At 53.4% G+C, this 20098-nt stretch overlaps 1 protein-coding gene across 1 annotated transcript in view; it reads left to right on the top strand.

The window, feature by feature from the left end:
• Positions 1-2071: 2071 nt before the first annotated feature.
• LOC309410739 (uncharacterized protein) overlaps positions 2072-20098 on the top strand; it is a gene marked incomplete at its 5' end in the record, with an annotated part of 44050 nt that continues 26023 nt past the window's right edge. Inside the window, 15 exon segments of the mRNA XM_082007185.1 lie at positions 2072-2122; positions 2627-2824; positions 8124-8285; positions 9017-9123; positions 9702-9768; positions 10291-10431; positions 11066-11251; positions 11414-11500; positions 11862-12218; positions 14293-14575; positions 16630-16860; positions 17667-18034; positions 18229-18285; positions 19012-19094; positions 19497-19662. Coding sequence (XP_081863311.1) covers positions 2072-2122; positions 2627-2824; positions 8124-8285; positions 9017-9123; positions 9702-9768; positions 10291-10431; positions 11066-11251; positions 11414-11500; positions 11862-12218; positions 14293-14575; positions 16630-16860; positions 17667-18034; positions 18229-18285; positions 19012-19094; positions 19497-19662 — 2544 coding nt within the window.

Below are 20098 nucleotides of genomic sequence, written 5' to 3'. Positions count from 1 at the left end.
GAACTGGAAAGAGGGACTTCAGGGATTGATGAAGGAAACATCTTGCCACAAGGAAGCGCTGGTATGAAATCATCAGAATCCACCATAAGTGGGGGAAAGGTAAAGGCGGCAGGCGGAGATCGCAGCCACTGACTCAACTGAGGGACTGTGCAAATTGCCCCCCCACCTGCCAAGAGCACGCGTGCTGATTGACATAGCAAGCGAGGCTAATTGAAAGATAACTGACCAGTAGCAAGTGTTACGGTAATCACTAGCCAGTGAGCATAGGTTTAGGTGGGTTTTTACTAATCAAGTAACAAGATAAATACGTAGTAGTTCCTTTGTGTGGGCTGCTAGCTTTGTGGAATACCGCCAGCACCCATATCTGCACAAAGACGCAATAACAGAACACCTCTGCGCTGTGTGTATATTGGCGCGTTGCACACCGGTTCTTAAGGAAGAAGTTGAAGTTGTTATTTGTATAAGCTCTGCATAAGACGCTTCGGAGAAGATACGCAGCAGTAGCATAGTTTTGTTTCCACACATTGTAACATAGGGAAGAGATCCCTCGTTTTGTATTTGGAGTTTTTGCGTATGAAACGTTGGCTTAGGAAATTTTTCTCAGTACCGAAATGGGTAAGTACTATCTTTCTAAAAAGCTCCTCTTTTTTCTCTCTTAGGATGCATCCTAAAGAATTGGAATAAATTTGGAGGGGACCAATGACTAAAGATAAATTAAAATGGTATTGTAACCAATGGTGGCCACAATATCAATTGGAAGATGGTGAAAGATGGCCTGAAAATGGGCCTTTGAAGTATAACACTATATTGCAGTTAATGTTGTTTTGTCATCAACTTGGGAAAATGGGATGAAGTTTTGTATGTTGATGCTTTTATGATTCTGTGCAGAAATCCTGATATTCAGAAAAAATGTAAACTAACAACTGACCTAGTGATGTATACAGCTTCTGATTAAAAAAAAAAAAAAAAAGAGCGGTTGTAGCCTAGGCTGTGATAATAAAAAATTGCAGATGAAAAAGAACAGAGGGATGTACAACTGTTAGTCCCAGCAGCCCCACCTGTATTGAAAAATAGCGTGGGACAATTGCCAATTGATTCTAATTCACAATCGGGTGATGAGAATGTCAGCCCCATTTCCAGTCAGACTAGAGGGCACACGCAGCCAGTTATTGAGGCTCCCTGGAGACAAGCAGTGGGACTGAGCGATTGCCAGTTTTTGTACATGTTCTGTTCGCTACCTCTGACCTGTTTAATTGGAAACTGTTGGTTTGTACAGAGAAAATCCTGAAGGAATGCACTGGCTTTTAGAGACTGACTTACAATCCTAGCCAGGGAGGTGTACAACCGCTTTCTTTACAGCAGAGGAAAAAAGAATGATAATAAAAGCCAGGGAAGAGGGTGGGAAAAGAAATCAACAGGAGGACCCTGGGGTTTATTTGCCTCCTAGAAAAGATCCAGAGTGGGATCTTAATAGAGGCGGGGAGAGCCCAGCTGAGGCAATACCAACAGTTAATATTATATGGGGTCCTGCATGGAGTACCAAAACCGAAAAATGTGCCTCCTCCCAGCTTCTTGTGCACGCCCCCTTCTCGCTGGCAGGCCGGCGTGGGAGGCTGGACAGTCCTTGACTGCTTGGCGCTGGCTGGGGATGTGAGTACTTTATCAACATTGGTTTTGTCCCAAATACAAACCACAGCACTATACCAACTACTAGGAAGAAAAGTAACTCTATCTCAGCCAAAACCAGGACAGAGGTGAGACAGGGCCCCAGTGAAAATCCATCGGCCTTTTACGAGAGATTAGGTGAAGTAGTTAGAAAATGGATGGGCTTGAATCTGGACAATGCGGTAAATCAGAGGATGTTCAATATGTTTAAAATGTTCATTGGGCAGTCGACTCAGGATACAAGGAGAAAGTTGCAGAAAGTTGAGGGGGCTGGGGGAATGTCGATTTTGCAAGTGATAGAAATGGCATATAAAGCGTATAACGATTGGGAGGAGGGAAAAAAAAAGGAAAAACAGCAGAATGAGGTCGCAAGTATCTTTGCTGGCAGCAGCAATAAATGGAAACGATGTCAGAGGAAGAGGCAGAGGAAGTGTATGGGGAGGGTTCAGAGGTAGAGGTAAGGGTTGTGGAGGTAGTAGCGGAGGCCACTGTGAAACCCCTCTAAAAACAAATCAATGTGCCCATTGTCAACAGGAGGGTCACTGGGAGAAAGAATGTCCACGTCTTTTGAATGGAGAAAAGAGGGAAACGGGGGAAGCTGTTGGGGTAATGACAGAGATTGCATTAGATTGAAGGGGACCAGAGGAATCTATTAAAGTTTCCCCAGCCGATCCTCTGGTTCTAGTTAAGCTGGGGAATGAAATAATAGATTTTCTGTTTGATCGTGGGGCCACCCATTCTGTAGTGACTAGTTGTAAGGGACCATTAAGCAAGACTAAGATAAGCCTTGTTGGTGTGACAGGGAAAAGAACTTCCAGACCATGTTTACAGCCTATGGAGCTCTCAGTTGGGGATGACACTTAAATTCCTCTATATGCCAGAATGTCCTTTACCATTACTCAGATGAGATTTACTTTGTAAGTTAAATGCACAATTAACCTTCTCTAAGGATTCTGTTCAGTTACGTATTCCTCCAGAGAATGCATGGAGGGCCCAGATGTGTTTGTTAACTGAGAATAATGATGTGGAAGAAGGAGGCATTCCAGATGAAGGAGGCATTCTGGATGCGGTGATACCTTTAGTATGGGCTTCGAGAACGCCAGGACAAGCAAAGAATGTGACTCCGGTCAAGATTGAGCTAAAACCAGGAGCCCAGACGGTAAGAAAGGAGCAATATCCTATTAAATGGGAAGTTTGGAGGGGACTGGAGCCTATAAACAATTCCTTCTTAGAACATAGACAATTTGGGGAATGTCAGTCAATGTTTAACACCCCAATTCTGACTGTAAAGAAACCTCACTCTCATGAATATAGGTTGATACAGGATCTACGAGAGGTTAATGCAAGAGTTACAGACGTGCCCCTATGGTTCCAAATCCATATACCCTCCTCGCCTCAATCCTGATAGTGATACCTACTTTACCGTATCGGACTTGAAAGATGCTTTCTTTTGTATACCTGTGAACTAACAGAGCCAGACCATTTTTGCTTTTAAATGGGAAAACCTGACCACAGGACAGAAAATGCAACTCTGCTGGGCGGTCCTCCCTCAAGGGTTCAAAATTAGCCCCACACTGTTTGGTAATGCATTGGCAAAAGAACTAGAGCAATGGCACAGTTTAGCCAGCTACCGAGTGTCCAAGAAAAAAACCCCATCGGAAAAGAAAGAGTCCAGCATATGGGATTTGAGGTTACAAAAGAAAAAAGAGAATTAAGTACCAAAAGGAAGGCGGCTATTTGTAGGATTGCAGTACCTGCATCAAAGAAACAATGAAGGGGATTTTTAGGAATGGCCGGATGGGCTTGGCTACGGATTCCTAATTTCAGACTAATTGCCAAGCCGTTGTATGCTGCTATAAAAGGACTTGGAGGGATCTTAGAATGGACAGCAAAATGCCATGAAAGCTTTGATGAAATTAAGAGAAAACTGATGGAAGCCCCTGCCTTGGGACTACCGAATTTAAGAAAACCCTCTCAATTATATGTACATGAGAGACAACAGATAGCATTGGGAGCACTAACACAAAACCTGGGAGTCTGGAAGAGACCAGTGGGGTACTTTTCCAAACAAGTGGATGAGGTCAGGAAAGGTTGGCCTACCTGCTTGAGGGCAGTAGTAGCAACTGTAACCCGAATTGTAGAATCTTGAAAACTGACACTGGGGCAACCCATTACTGTGCTTGTGCTTCATGCTGTATGATCCCTCCTTGAAAATAAAGGACACCACTGGATTTCCCCAAATTGATTAGCTAAATATCAAGTTGTGTTATTAGAAGAAGGTGATGTCACACTTTCTTTGACTTCCACCTTGAATCCTGCCACCTTACTCCCAATCTCTGAGTCTGATGAACTGCAACATGATTGTCTAACCACTATTGAACAAGTGTATTCCAGCAGACCAGACCTACGGGATGAACCCCTGCCTGACGCGGAAGTGGAGCTCTTCACTGGTGGCAGCAGCTACACGAGGGAAGGAAAACGAAGAGCTGGATACACAGTGGTAACCAATACCCAGACATGAGAAACCAAAGCACTGCCTAGTCATACATCCGCTCAAAAGGCAGAATTAATAGCCTTGAGCTATTAATTTATTTCCTATTAATTTAGCTATTAATTATAAGTTCCTCGAGACTGGAACTAAGTTGCGGAAAGAACACGGATATATATATTGATTCCAAATACGCATTTGGAGTGGTACATGTACATGGGGCAATTTGGCTATTAAACTCACCGGGGACTCTCATAAAATATGGAATAGAAATTATGAGGCTATCACAAGCAGTCCTCCAACCAAAAGAGGTTGCAATAATGCATTGTAGAGCCCACCAAAAGGGAAATAATGAAATTATAAAAGGAAATAAGAAAGCAGATTGGCTAGCTAGAGAGCCAGCCCTAAAAGACTCAAACCTAGAAGGAGCTTTAATTCAGGGTCTTGTTTAGAATTGCTGCCACCAAAATACATTGAGAAAGAAAACCAACTGGCATAACAATTAGACTGCACCAAAAATGATCAAGGATGGTAGGTAACACCACTAAAACAGTTCTTGGTCCCTGAGAAAATGGTGGAAAATCTGCTTAAAAGACTACACCAAGAAACACATACAGGAGCAGATGCGCTGATAATAACTGCTAAGAGAAATTTTTTTTGACTGAAAATGCAGATTGTAGCAGCCGTTGTAGTGAAGAAATGTACTATCTGCCGTACCAATAACCCAAAATTGGGGAAAAGATTATAGGAGGAAGTGTGAAACAAGGAATAACTCCTGGGTAATACTGGCAAACAGACTTTTCAGAATTACCTAGATGTAACCGATATAAGTATCTATTGGTATTAGTAGATACCTTCTCTGGTTGGCCAGAGGCTTTTCCTTGCTGTACCAACAAAGCTAGAGAACCGATTAGGATTTTGTTAAAAGAAATTATACCTAGATTTGGTATTCCAGAAGGTATCTCTTCTGAAATTGGGCTTTATTCTACTGCAGAAGTAGTGCAAGTTTTTACAAATTAAGTGGGAGTTGCACACCCCTTGGTGGCCAGAGTCTAGTGGGAAAGTAGAAAGAATGAATCAGACTTTCAAAAGACAAGTTGCAAAACTTTGTCAGGAAGCCCACCTTAAGCGGACAGAGGCCTTACCCTTAGCTCTGTTGCAAATTTGAATAAGCCCTAGGGTTAAGGAAAGAGTAAGTCCCTTTGAGATTGTATATGGGAAGGCGAATCTTCTGACCATCAGGGGAGACCAAATGCATATAAAAGGACAGACCAACGTTAAGAATATTTGATTTCTCTTTCACAGACTTTATCTTCACTGCACGGGTACCTAAATCAAAAGGTTTCTCTTCCATTGGATACACCAGTTCACCCATTCCAACCAGGAGACACCGTTTACCTACAGACCTGGAAAGATGAACCACTAAAGGAGAAGTGGAAAGGACCTTATACTGTACTATTAAAGACTTATACTGCAGTCAAAGTAGAGGGGATTGATTCCTGGATACACTACACACGAGTGAAAAGGGCACCAGAACCAGATCAAGAAACGTGAACCTCCACGCCATCTGGAGAACTCAAGCTTCGATTGACCAGGGACTTTTAAAATGCAATTTGCTTATGTAGATGTTGAATGTCTACAAGGCCAATTGTTTTAGTGTTGGGAAAGCAAAAGTCTTGGCAGTGGTTTCAATTTGTTTAATGCTCACTGTGTGTGAAGGAAATCTAGTTTTGCGACTCATCCAGTCATTTGGGAGAATCCATAATAGTAGTTACCTGAGGCAAATGGGAGGCTCTAGTGTGCAGGTGGGTAGGAGTTAACAATACCATAAAGGTTACAACATTAGAATGAAACCAGATCCTGGTGGTCAAGAAGACGAAGAAGTGTTTGTACTTAAGCAGTAAACCGTGAAGACTTAGCTGTTCCCGCACTCTTGAAAAACGTAACTGTCATGAGGTCAGCAGAATCCACAGTAATTGGGATAAAGGTAAAGGTGGCAGAGGGAGATCGTGACCACCGAGTCAAGTGAGGGACTCTGTGAATTACCCCCCTACTCTTTCTAGGACCATGCGCACCAATTTGAGTATGTGTAACCAGTAACGGGCAATGTGGTAATTACCAGCCAGTGAATTTAACCTTGGTGGGTTCTCTGTTGTTTTTGCTGATAACAGGATAATGTAACAGGATAAATATGTGGTAATTCCTCTGTGTGGGGTGCTAGCTTTGTAGAATACCACCTAGCACCCGTATCTGCGCAAATATGCTATAAATAAAATAACTCTGTGTGTATATTGGCGTGTTGCGCACCGGCTATATGACTCCATGTTTGGGACAACGCTATCACAAAGTGTGATGAGCAGGAAAGATTCAAAGGGGAATGCGGGAGGTAGTAACAATTCAAGGGTGGGTTTCACTGCAGAAATTTCTGGGGGCGTTGTTATGCGCTTGGAATTTTACACATCTCCATTCTCATCAGGTCTGCAGTTCACATGAGCGATATAGGTTTGCGCAGACATTGAATGTGTAATGCAGCACGTGCGTTTGGGACGTTCAGATCTTCCAGGAGAGAGTGTGTGTGATTGCCAGGGAGTGTCACAGAGGATTGGCACCTAACAGCCGTATCCCTTTCAAATTCCAGGATGAAGTTTTAACAACGTTTTTCTTTTTCTCTTTCTTTTGTCATGTTGTGTTGATTTACTGCTCGCTGAGCTCCTGAAATTCTCTGCTGTAAAATTCAGTGGATGTCTTTGCAGGGATGTCACCATGCTCACAGCATCACAGGCTATCCCAGCTGATGTGTAGCCATCAGATCCTTCCCCTGATCTTTACTGATACCTAACACACTACAATTATGAAATAGTCTTTATTTTAGGAATGATTGAACTGCAGAGGTCTGACAAACCTTTGGAGGGGTTCTTAGTGTAACTAGAACCTTCTCCTTTTCCGATACCCTGGCATCGAGTGCACAGGGAGTTCTGCTGTGCCATGCCTGGCCTCCCTCTGTCTTCTTTTCTCTAAAGACACAAATCAGGAAGTAGATGTTAACAGCAATGGGTCAAAAATCCCAATCAGCACAAGTCCCCGAGTTGAGCCGCTTGAAACATGGCACGTTGGAAGGCGAGAATGCTGGCGTTCGACATGCAGAGCCGGCTCTGCGCTTTTCTTTCCGCTTCACGGCTAAAGTGAACCCAGGGAACGAAGGGCAGGAGAGTGGGAGAGCGTTCCCGGGCTTCGGGTCGAAGTGAGCGCTCGCGGTCATGAGCTGAGGATGCCTCGCTGTGAGAGTGCAACAGTGGGAGACTGAGGAGAGCTGCTGCCATTAGCTAGTAACGCCCCTCCCCTCCCTTCCTGTCCATAGTCACGACACCGTTACGCCGGGAAGGAGCCCCGAGCTCCTGAGATGATAGCCAGCAAAGGGAGGGGAAAGCGATGGGTGCTGACGGGAGCGAAGGGAACAGGAGAATTTGACTAAACATATCCTTTCTCCTTCAGGGCTCCCTTGCAGGCAGGTGGGAAGCCGCCGAAGAGCACAGCCTGGAGAAAGCACTGCTTCAGTGGGAAGAGGAGCAGCAAAGGTACCAGGAAGGAGTGGTACTTGGTACCCTGGATGCTCGTGGAAGTGAGGGGAAACCCGTCAGTGCTACCTGGTCACCCCAGGGGAAGCGGCTGGGCAAGCGGCTTTGAAAGGAGAAAGGTCCACAGTCTGTTTTCCGTGGGGCAGTCCTAGGAGTGTGTGCCGAACAGCTCTGTTTTGGGCGGGGGGCTATTCCGGGCGACCTCCAAAGGACCCTTTCCAGCCTAAGCAAATGAGCTTGCCCTCACAGAGAGCTCTCAGTTAATGCTAGAAAGCACTTCTACTGCCTCTCGGTTTGACAACAAAGTCTGTGTGGAGGGAGCTGGGAAATGACGGGGATGCTGCTTGTGGATAGCAGTTGTTCAGAGGCCTCATTGCTGTTTCTCCCTTTCCAAGGTTTTCCTGGCCAAAGTGAACACTGTCCTGTGGGAGCACCTCGATAAAGCGAATGAGGTTAATTCAGCCCTCAGAGAAGATGTTGGAGAACTGACGGCGGATTGGATGAGGGCCCAGCAGGAGCTGGAATTGAGGGAGAGTGAATGGTGCGCTGAACGTGAGGTAAGGAGCGGCTACGGGAGCATCACGGGCGATGCCAGGGTGGAATGCGAGTGCGTTTTATTTGTGGCCTAGAGGCCTTGCTGTGGGAAGGTTGTGGCTCTGTTGAGGCTGTGTTGGTGTTGACGAGCAGAAGCCAGGGGTGTGAGATGGAGGAGTGTCAGCAAATTGTGGTGATGGAAGATGCCCACCTGCTGTGAGCGTACTGCTCGGTCTTGGAGGCAAATGCTTGCTGTTGCTGGGCACTGCAGGGCAGTCACAGAGGACCGCTCGTCTTTTTAATAGTCCTGGAGTGTCCGTCTAGAGCAGTGGAGACCAGAGAGGACTGTGTGCTTTGAGGTTCAGAGGAGCCAGCAGAAGAACAAGGCAGGCCTCCCTTACCTCCCGTAACAGCCTGTTGGCAGGAAATCTGACGCGGGTCTCGGAGGGGCTTGTTTTTGTCTTCCTCCACCACGACCGCTGGACACCTCGGCAAGGCGAGAGGAGGAATCGTGATCAGTTTGCTTTGCTGCCGTCCACTCCTGCAGGAGGAGCGTGGACGTTCCCTTCTTGGCAGTCAGGTGGCAGGTCTGCTGAGGATGCTTCTGTGGTGGCTCCTGAGCCCTTGATGCCCCTGTTACAGTGGTTGCTAAAAGAGACCTGGGGATGGTGGCTGTAGTCTCTCCTGTGTAGAGAGACTTGTGCAGTGGCAGCGAAGGCTGACTTGGCATTTCTTTTTGTCTTTGCATGTTCAGCTTTATGACAGCTACTTAAGGGGTGAAAATGACCGTCTCCTCGGCCTGTGGCGCCAGGCGGTAACCTTCCGCCGGCATTTCCTGGCAGCGAAGACTGCCACTGACCGGTGAGTAGAAGCTAAGGCTAAAACTCTTGCAGAAGAGCTGTAGCTTCCCTTCACACCTGCTTTTGGAGCTGCGATGTTAACGTTAGTTGCGGCTACAGCTCGGATTTCTCCTAAAGCATTAAGCGTGCTTTAGGCTATTTTCAGAACCGTTTTTGTTCGATGCTGGTTTTCAGCTAAAGCTGAGGGGCTCGGGCTAGAAGCAATTTTTAGGGGCCCTAAACAGGTGAGTTGACTATGGTGATGTTTGGTGATTCACAGAGACACAGGCGAGTGTGGACACATTGGAAGAGACTCACCAGCGCTATGCATGCCGCAGGTAGAGCAGTCCCTTTTATAGAATGATGAAAATCTGCCTTAAATCTCACTGAGTTGCTTTTCCCGCTGCTCCCGTTGGAGAGGTCGTTCATGGATGTATTTTTTTTCTTCTCATTCCCAGCTTACATTTATTCTGGTCAGTTTACATCCACTTCTTCAGCGCAAGTCCCCGACTTGAGGCTGCTTTGCCTGTGACAGGGAAGAGGTCGGAAAAGGAAAAGGGCGTAAACCCGAGCCAAGCCCGAGCACCTTTGGTGCGGCAGTCCCTTGCGTCTCCTGCCGGTGGGCGAGGATGCCGGCTTGGCTTCACCGAAGCACGGAACAGTCGAGGTGGGAAGGGGCCTGTGGAGATGGCCTCTCAAAGCCCGGTCAGCAAGAGCGGGTGGCCCTCGGGCCTGTCCAAACAGGCCTCCAGGCGGGCCCGCCCCACCGCCCGGTGGACAGCAGCCGGGCGGCGTCTCGGCAACCCAGTGAGGTGACAATGTGGCGACGTGGCAACGCGATGATGGAACGATGCGCGATTGCGCTCTATAGCCGCTGGCTGGGGGACCGGCTGGGGCGGCCGCAGCTGGGTGCCTCTGGAGCGAGAGGTGCCAGCGCAGGGTCGCAGCTCCAGGAGAGCTCTTGGAAGAGGCCATGGAGCGCTGTGTTGCTGCTGGCGTCCGAAAGGCAGACGCAATGCCGAGCGCACCAGGGAAGGGGAGAGAGGTGAGCAGCGGGCCGCTGGAGGGGGCTGGGCCGGGGAGCCTGCGCCATGGGGGGGCTGCTCCGGGCCCTGGGGACGTGCCCTGTCTTGCAAGGGCCGTGCAGGAGGCCTGTTGAGCTAGCGCCTGATTGTCTCTGTCTTCCTAGTGCGGGCACAGAAGACGGGACCCGGGAGAAGGAGCTGCTGGGCTGATGGACCCTAGGCTGCTGGACCTCCCCCTCGGGTTCAAGGTCCCGATGCCGCCCGGCTGCAAGCCTGTCTTCTGCAGGGCAAAGCTGGGGGAAAAGGTAAAGGCAGTAGAAAGGGGTAGAAAAGCTCTGCTCTTTGGCGGGGTCCCCGTCACGCAGAGAAGCCCTCGTGGCCACCTGCCGTACAGCGGCAGCTGCAGCCCTTGCGTCGGACAGGGCTGGGGAGCCGAGGGAGGCGCCTGGCTCCGTGGTGCCGAGAGGAAGGAGGACTTGCCCGTAGTTCCAGGCTGGCCAGAGGTGGATGGAGAAGAGTGTTGGAGTCAGCTCTTCCCACTACCTTTCCCTTTCCACAAGGGCGGCTTGTGGCACCTCCCATTTTGCAATCGGACTGAATTGCCCGAGGAAAAGACCCGGCTGTAGGCACCGCTTCAGCTTAGCTCCTTCCAGCTGCAGCGCCGGGCACAGCCCTCTCACGCCCGCAGTACGCAGCTCCTTGTATTGCTACAGCAACAGTAGACAGCCCCCAGACGGAGGATGGGGGCACAGGGCCGCTTCTCCGTTGGAGAGTCTCGGAAGTAGAGAGACCTTTCCTCTGGGTGGGAAGTAAGCCCGGGATTAGCCTGTACCTCGGAGGTTTGGAAATGCCGCCCTGCGCGAGGGAGGAGCTCGGGGGTGCGTTCGTCTCTGCTGCGCTCTGCTGCCCCGTTCCTAGTCCGGAACATCCCTCTTACAGCTTCACCGGCCCTCGTGCTACTTTGACCTGGGAGATCCCTACTGTCGCCTAACGCGCACAGAGTACAACAGCCTGCATGACCCGCACCTGCGGGTGTACCACAAGCGCAAAGTCAACATCCGGAGGCTGAAGAGAGGGGGTTACGTCACCGCCGACGGCAAAGTAGGTTTGGACGTCGTCGGACTGGTAAAAAGGCTTCCCTCCGAGCGGGGTTCCCCGAGCGCAGAGGGCGGGTGTGCAGGGGAGCAGCTGCCCTCCGAACCGCTGGGTTCGGGCCGTTTCGGGGAAGGCAGTCTGCGTAGCTGGCTTGACAGCACTCGGGGCATTTCTGCCCTCGTCTCTCCGCAGGTGGTTTGCACTCTGAAGGAGTTCAATGAGTACAGGGAGTACCTGGCCAGGCTCAAGCTGGAGGCAGAGAGGTCGAGGCGAGAAGAGGTAGGCAAAGCTCAGTGTTGGCGGGCAGCGGCCGGCGGCGCGCTGCCGAGGGCTGGGGCTTTACTTGCCGCATCTCGGGGAGGCGGTCGGCGCAGAAGAGGCGAGGGCTGTGCTGCTGGGCCGGGCGTTGTGGCGGGGCCAGGACCAGCCGGCTCGGAGCCGAGCTAGCGCAGGGTGCTGGGGCGGGCACGGGCAGGACGGTCACGTGAAGCATGGGGAGGCCGGAGGGAAGCCCTTCTCGTCTGCCCGCGACGCGTGGCTGAAGCAGAGCGCTGGCCCGGGCCCGCGTGAAGCCTCAGCGCGCAGGGGCGTGAGCGCTTGTCCAGGCAACAGCGAGCCACAACCTGCTGTCTCCTTTCAGGAAAGGCTTTGGGAAGAGCTGCCCAAATTAAAGGACGTCCCCAAGCCGCTGGTAGCGAGCAACACATCTTGCCTGGCAGAGTGGCTGCTGCGCCCTCGGAAGCCATCTTGCTCACCTCCACCCAAGAGCAGAAAGGACTCCCTGAAATCGGGGCGATGCAGAAGAGTGAATGCAGCCTGCGACGAGGGCCAAACCTGCTCCCAAGCTGAGCTGGGACAGGAAGGTGCCAAGCTGCCCCGGGGGGTCAGTAGCGATGCAGCCAGCGGGTTCCGAGCTGCCTCTGCACAGCAACCTGCAGCAGGAGCCCAGAAGCTTGGAGAGGTGGCTGAGACTGTGGTGGAGGAGGTGTTTGAGAGGGTGAAGGCTCCTTGGGATCAGTGTGCCTGGGTTTTAAGGAGGGCTGCCCTGGCGATCAGAGGAACAATGAGCGGCAGCGCCGGAAGAGCAGAGCCGTCGGAGACTTCTCCTCCAGGTTGCTGTCAGGAGGTTGCCCTGCTGGCCAAAGAGCTTGCAGCGAGCGTGTTGGAGAGCTTGGGCAACCGTTTGGCGTCCAGCATACCCAAAGCGTCCGAGCCAGGGCCGGCAGCCAGGCGGAAGGAGCAGCCTGTTGCCGAAGGAGCCAGCCGAGTGGGCAAATGGGAGGAAGAGAAATCGGGGCTTCCCTTGCCAGGCTCACCAGAGAAGTTGTTGATGGTGTTTGCTGCACCATGGAATCCTTTGTGGCTTCCCCGTTTAAACAACACTCTTGCTGCAGCGATTCCAAAATCCTGGAGCTTCCCAGGGGAAATGTCTCCAATAGGCAGCCGCAGCCACCCCAGACACCTTTCTCAAGGCAGGGTGGGGAAGAAGGACGAGGATTGCCCAGAGCGTCTGAACAGCGGAGCCTGGCAGCAAGCAAGGGAGCAAAGCTGCCTGTGTCGCAACCACTGGCAAACACAACCGCTGCCGATGACTTGCGACTGAGCCGCACGGCTGCCAGGGAGGGCATCCAAACTGCACGGACCCCCAAAGTTCATTTTGGAAGCCGTGTAGCAGAACCGCCAAGACCACGAGGTGGAAAGGAGAGCTGTCCCGCTGAGAACGCCCTCCCCGCCACGGGCGCACGCGTTTCCAGACAGCCCGTCCCCCCAGCAGGTCCGAAGCCGCCTGCCCAGACAGGAGCACGGCGCAGATCGGTGCGCGTCACGCACTTGTCCGAGGCGAGCCCCAGCAGCCCGTATGAGAAGCGAGGGCGTTAGTTGGGAGGCTTGTGGACGACGTCCTGAGGAGGCGTGTGGCAAGAGAGGTGCAGAGCCCCTGGGCAGCTCCACCAGGCACCAAGGACAGACCTTACACCCTTGTGCTCGCAATAAAGTGTTCACTCGCAAGTGCTTGCTTGTGCCTACCTTCGTTCAAGCCAGGCCATACTGGGCCTGGGCGTTTTCCCTGCTATAACCTGTCTCATCCTCTTCCCCCCGACAGCCTCTCTCACGCTAAGGCCCAATTTGACAGGGAATCTTAACCAGGGAGGCGAGAAGTAGCCAGCATTTTTGCCTCGTTTAGCAAGCTTTGCTGCCGGGCTGGTGGAGGGACGGGTCCCGTTCTCGGAAGCCTGCTTTTCACATTGTGTGAAGGGTAATGTTGGTCTTTGCCTCGAGAGCCTTTTTCCAGGGCCCTTTCTCCTCCGACCGAGCTCCCCAAGCGGCTCTGCACGAATACTTCTCGCCACTCCGGGGACGGCTCTGCCACACGGCGTTTGGGTCTCGTCTGTCCGGAGCCCGGGGACGGGTATATTGCGGAGGCCCAGAATCGTGCACGTGAGCAGGTTCAGGCAGGCGGTGCCAGGGCTCACCCCAAGGGAGCGGCAGGAGCAGCCCCCTCTGTACCGGGAACTCGCTACGCTGCGGTGCCGCAGGCTGGGCCCTTGACCCTGCGAGGTGCAGCATCCCCTGGGGAAGGGAGGCCTTCGGCCCCCCGCGGAGACAAGTCAAACCCTTGGCAGGAAGCAGAGCCTGGCCTGCCCCGCTTGCCCCCAAAGCCCGTTGTCCGTGACGCGCTCAGCACTGGCGGCTGGAGCTGGACCCTGGGTGGCAGCCCATGTGCCCGGTGCCGGCTACTGGCGCGGGGGCGAGTGCCTGCATCTTCCCCAGAGTGTGCGGGGGGAGGTGGGGTGGCTGGTGGGAGATTTGTCGTCTGCCAGCAAACGTCAGGCTGGACCAGCTGGCACAGAGAAGGCCCTGGCTGCGGGCTGGTGCCATCTGGGACAGTATTTGCATCCGCAAATGGCACCTGGAACGGTGTCTGCAGCCACACTGGCATCTGCATCTCTATTTGTGTCTGCAATTGTACATGCATCTGCAAGGGCACCTGTGGTTGTATGTGCATCTGCAGTGGTGTCATCTGCATCTGCAAGGGCGTCTGCAAAGCTGTCTTCAGTGGTGTCTCCCCCCAGCAAATGTTCTTCTTCTACTGCCTCTGCATCTGCAACGCCATCTCCAATGGTCTGTGCATCTGCAGCAGTATCTCCATCTGGAATGGCCTCTGCACCTGCGATGGTATCTGCACCTGTATGGGCATCTGCAATGGTCTGGGCATCTGCAGCGGCGTCTCCCTCTGCCATGCTGTCGGCATCTGCCATGCTGTCGGCATCTGCAGAGGTATCTCCATCCGCATTTCCATCCTGAATTTCATCTGCGTCTGCAACGGCCTCTGCAAAGATACCTTCCTCTGCAACGGTATGTGCATCAGCAACGCTGTCTCTATCTGCAAGGGCCTCTGCATGTCCCGTTTTGTCTCCATCTGCAGCGGCACATGCAGGGTATCTCAGCACAGGAAAGACACGGGCCTGTTGGAGCGGGGCCAGAGGAGGCCACAAACATTCTCAGAGGGGTGGCACAGCTCTGCTGTGAGGACAGGCTGAGCGAGCTGGGGTGCTTCGGGCTGGAGCAGAGAAGGCTCCGGGGAGACCTTAGTGCAGCCTGCCAGGGCTTAAAGGGGGCTTCTGAGAAAGCTGGGGACAGACCTTTTAGCAGGGCCTGCAGCGGTAGGACAAGGGGTAACGGTTTTAAACGGAAAGAGGGGAAGATCTCGCCTCGATCGAAGGAAGACATTTTTGACAGTGAGGCTGGTGAAGCACTGGCCCAGCTTGCCCGGAGAGGTGGTAGGTGTTCCCATCCCTGGAAACATCCCAGGTCAGGTTGGACGGGGCTCTGAGCAACCTGATCTAGTTGAAGGTGTCCCTGCTCATGGCAGGGGGGTTGGACTAGATGGCCTCCAAAGGTCCCTTCCAGCCCAAACCATTCTATGAGTCTAGGAGTCTATGATCTGGAGGGGCACCTGCATCTCCAGTGGCACCTCCACCTGCAATCGCATCAGGAACTGCATGTGTTTCGGCAGGGGTGTCTGCGTCTGCCCGGGCATCTACACTGGCACCTTCATCTGCAACGGCCTCTCTAATGGTTCCAGTATCCGCGTCTGCAGTGGTATCTCTGTGGGTACCTGCGTGCCTCGTTGTGCCTGTGTCTGCGTCTGTACGGGCACCTGTATGTGCATCTTCAGTCGCATTCGGACCACACCTGTTTACCGGCGCCTCCATCAGTAACGGTATCGCAAGCGGGGGCTGGAGTTGTAGGTGTAACGGAAAGTGTGCTTGTATCTGCAACTGCACGTGTAATCGTGTCTTTATCTGTAATGGTATCTGCAGTCGTATGCGTACTGGTTTGTGCGACTTTTCTTGCATGAATAATTTTGCGGGGTGTGGTGTCTGTGACGCTAATTGTGTCTGTGTTTATATATATTTTACGCCTGTGTCTGCAACTGAACGGGTGTATGGGCCTTTAGTTATAATGGTGCCGGTGTGTGCTGGGTTTGGCTGGCATAGAGTTAATTCTCTTCATGGGAGCTGTGTGGTGCTCTACTTTGGATTTGTAATGACAACAGTATCGATCACACAGCTCTGCTTTAGTTACTTAGTTATGAGTAATGTAGTTAGCTATTTGCAAGAGCTCTTTGTGGTTCAAGAAGCCCTAACCATGGCATAAGAGCTCTTACAGGCGGGTGGAACTCAGTGCTGCACTCCATCAGAGGGGTGTAGTGCTTTTTCTTATATGTACTGGTAGTTGTGAGCTACAGAGGCGGGAGAGATACTGGTTCTAACCGCTGTGGGTGCTTTTCCTGCAGCTGGAATACACTTCGCACCCCGGGCCGCGGGCAAATGCTTGAATGCCCTTTCTCCACATTTCCAATATTGCCCAGGTAGTTGTGTCGATAGGGCAGTGTAACCTGCACATAAATCTTAATCATCTAAGATCTATTTCCTGTCACAGGCTTGGTCAGTGCTGCATCTGGTGTTTTAGGTAAGCCGGTGAGGCTTGGACCCAGATGAGGTGACTCAAACCAATCAGGATCCCATAGGACACCAACATTCTCTAACTGCCTTTACTTTGATTACGGCTGCCTACAGAGCACCAAGTTAATTAATCTGCCAGGAACCCACCACTTGCTCCTTCTGGCAGCCGCAATCATGGCTTCTTTGGCCAAGAAGGTCATACATATATCTGTGGGAATATATATTCGCACATCTTCATGGGAAACATCATCAGAATCCTTCACAGACAATTGAGACGACTGATGATCAAGCACAGCACCGATGTGAAGACTAAACCAGTCCTTGTCCCTCTCTGAAATGTTACAGTGCCAGAAACTTGTGGACGGTGTTAGAGAAACTGTAAAGCAAACCTCACACCAATGCTGGTGCAATTCTTGCCTACAACTTGGTCCGTACCCTTAGGAACATTGTGGGGCACAGTGTGCTCTCAACTGGAAGAGCTGGACTCCTTAATCAGCAGCTACGACCAAGCTGTTGCGTACCAGAACCACGGGACTATCGCTGTCAAAGACGACACTGGCCGGGTTGTCAGCATCGCAACAGAAATTGAACTGCTGGACATCACTGGTGTGATCTTCTGTCCGACTCTGCTGACTTTGGGCGATGGTGGAGACCAGACTGCCAAGCTGGAAGGTACAAAACATCAGCCGGTCCCAAACGCCTTGGGAGCGGATCCAACAGCAGCCGGACTGCTGAGGCTGTGGCGCTTCCCAGAGAGATGCGGGGGACGCCCGCAGCGTGCCGGAGCAGGGAGGAGGAGCACCCTGGCCAGGGAACTAGCCCTTTTTCTTGATTAGCTCGCAAGCGCAGGAATTAAGCGTTACTTAAGTAAGTGTAAGCTCTGCAGCCTCAGGGCTTGAGTGGCGGATAAGGGAATCCACGTAACAGCCTGGTCTGGGCAAAGGGGACTGAGCCCCGCTTGCCGTGTGTGTTTGTTGTCTTTCTTCACCAGCTGCTGAAAGCGAGCTTCAGTCACAGAGCAGGCTGTCCTGGCAGTGGGTTTGCAGTTCTGTCTGCCACAGCGTGTTTTCTCTTTTCTGCTTGCAGCCCGTCCCGTTCGTGCTGCAACCGGGGAGACGAAGCGCCAGCGACTCCACCCGCGGAGCTCTGGGTTTCGCACCAGACGGGGCCTCCTGCTCCAGCGCAGCCAAGGGCTGAAGCTTGAGCTTTCAGCCGAAAGCTGCCGCTGCTCCGCGGGCTGCCCTGGCCGAGGGAGCTTCCCCGTGCCGCCGCGGTGCCAGCCCCCCCGCCCCAGGGTGCCCACACGCCCCATCGCCGCCCCGGTGCCAGGGGCTGCATCCCGCCGCTCCTGCTCTCGCGGACGCTCCCCGGAGCGCGTGCTGCCCGCAGCGCTCTGCGCGGCCGTTAACGGTCTCCGCGCAGAACGCGCCGGAGCAAACCGCTGCCTGGGCGGCCTCTCCCCCGCGGCAGCCCCGCAGCCCGGCGCGGCATCGTCAGCGAGGAGCGAGAAGGGAAGCGCTGCCACAGAGCGGCCCCGAGCGAGCCCGGCGCTCCCGGCCCCCGGCCCGGCTCCCGGACGCGCCCGGCGGGCAGGGTGAGCCGCTCCGCCCGGCCCGGCAGGCGCCAGCCCGCGGCCCGGAGCCGCCTGAGCTCGGTCCGCCGGGGCCGGCCGCGGAGCGGCCCCCGCCGCGGGGCCCGTCAGGCGGCGGAGCCCCGCGGGCGGCGGGCCTGGCGGGCGAGCGGCGCCATGGCGGCGCGGAGCCAGGCCTCCCTGCGGCGCCGGCTGCAGAGCTCGCAGGAGGCGCGGCAGCGCCAAGCGGTGCTGGTGCGGCTGCTACAGGCGAAGGTGAGGAACGCGGGCGCCTGCCCGGCCCGTGTCGAGAGCTGCCCCGGGCCGCCACGGCTCCCTGTTGCCCGTGTGGGCAGCGCCGGGCAGGGCCCGGTGCTGGGGCTGTCGGGACCGGGAGAAAAGCCGGGGCAGGAGTAGCCGAGCCCCTCACAGGCTGCAGCCGCACATGGCCATTGCGTGTGCCCATCCAGGTCCTGCAGTACCGGGCTCGGTGTCGAGAGCTGGAGCGGCGAGCGGGAGCAGCAGGGGTGAGTGTGCAGGTTGCGGACGAGAGTTCGCCTGCGTAGCATTCGTTGACGCAGACAGCACAAAGCTCCCCGAAGCCGGGGCAGAGGAAAACGAGGTTCTGCCACCTGAGGCTGGAAGGAAGCCCTGTACGGTTGCCCGTCGGTGGTTTGTCCGGTTGCCGCTCATAGAGCAGCCGGTAGGTGCAGAAATGCCCCTCCAGAAAAGCCTGTCAGGAAGGCTTTTAGCTGCGTGCAAGAGGGCTTTGCTGCTGGAGCAGCGTTTGTCCTAGGGCTCGGGAGAGGGCTGTGCTGCCTGGTACGCTACATGGCTGTCTCTGCAAAAGAGCCGCTTGAAACATGGCATGTTGGAAGGCGAGAATGCTGGCGTTCCACATGCAGAGCCGGCTCTGCGCTTTTCTTTCTGCTTCACGGCTAAAGTGAACCCAGGGAACGAAGGGCAGGAGAGTGGGAGAGCGTTCCTGGGGTTCGGGTCAAAGTGAGCGCTCGCGGTCATGAGCTGAGGATACCTCGCTGTGAGAGTGCAACAGTGGGAGACTGAGGAGAGCTGCTGCCATTAGCTAGTAACGCCCCTCCCCTCCCTTCCTGTCCGTAGTCACAACACCGTTACGCCGGGAAGGAGCCCCGAGCTCCTGAGATGATAGCCAACAAAGGGAGGGGAAAGCGATGGGTGCTGACAGGAGCGAAGGGAACAGGAGAATTTGACTAAACATGTCCTTTCTCCTTCAGGGCTCCCTTGCAGGCAGGTGGGAAGCCGCCGAAGAGCACAGCCTGGAGAAAGCACTGCTTCAGTGGGAAGAGGAGCAGCAAAGGTACCAGGAAGGAGCGTTCCCTCATACTTGATACACTGGATGCTCGTGGAAGTGAGGGGAAACCTGTCAGTGCTACCTGGTCACCCCAGGGGAAGCGGCTGGGCAAGCTGCTTTGAAAGGAGAAAGGTCCACAGTCTGTTTTCCGTGGGGCAGTCCTAGGGATGTGTGCTGAACAGCTCTGTTTTGGGTGGGGGGCTATTCCCGGCGACATCCAAAGGACCCTTTCCAGCCTAAGCAAATGAGCTTGCCCTCACAGAGAGCTCTCAGTTAATGCTAGAAAGCACTTCTACTGCCTCTCGGTTTGACAACAAAGTCTGTGTGGAGGGAGCTGGGAAATGACGGGGATGCTGCTTGTGGATAGCAGTTGTTCAGAGGCCTCATTGCTGTTTCTCCCTTTCAAAGGTGTAAGAAGCTGGCCAAAGTGAACACTGTCCTGCGGGAGCACCTCAATAAAGCGAATGAGGTTAATTCAGCCCTCAGAGAAAATGTTGGAAAACTGACGGCGGATTGGATGAGGGCCCAGCAGGAGCTGGAATTGAGGGAAAGTGAACGGCGCGCTGAACGTGAGGTAAGGAGCGGCTACGGGAGCGTCACGGGCGATGCCAGGGTGGAATGCGAGTGCATTTTATTTGTGGCCTAGAGGCCTTGCTGTGGGAAGGTTGTGGCTCTGTTGAGGCTGTGTTGGTGTTGACGAGCAGAAGCCAGGGGTGTGAGATGGAGGAGTGTCAGCAAATTGTGGTGATGGAATGTGCCCACCTGCTGTGAGCGTACTGCTCGGTCTTGGAGGCAAATGCTTGCTGTTGCTGGACACTGCAGGGCAGTCACAGAGGACCGCTCATCTTTTTAATAGTCCTGAGGTGTCTGTCTAGAGCAGTGGAGACCAGAGAGGACTGTGTGCTTTGAGGTTCAGAGGAGCCAGCAGAAGAACAAGGCAGGCCTCCCTTACCTCCCGTAACAGCCTGTTGGCAGGAAATCTGACGCGGGTCTCGGAGGGGCTTGTTTTT

The sequence above is a fragment of the Phaethon aethereus genome, assembly GCF_964289735.1.
Source record: "Phaethon aethereus genome assembly, chromosome: 16".
Lineage (NCBI taxonomy): Eukaryota > Metazoa > Chordata > Aves > Phaethontiformes > Phaethontidae > Phaethon > Phaethon aethereus.
The sequence above is the reverse complement of the archived record's forward strand: the minus strand, read 5'-3'. Positions and strand labels throughout refer to the sequence as shown.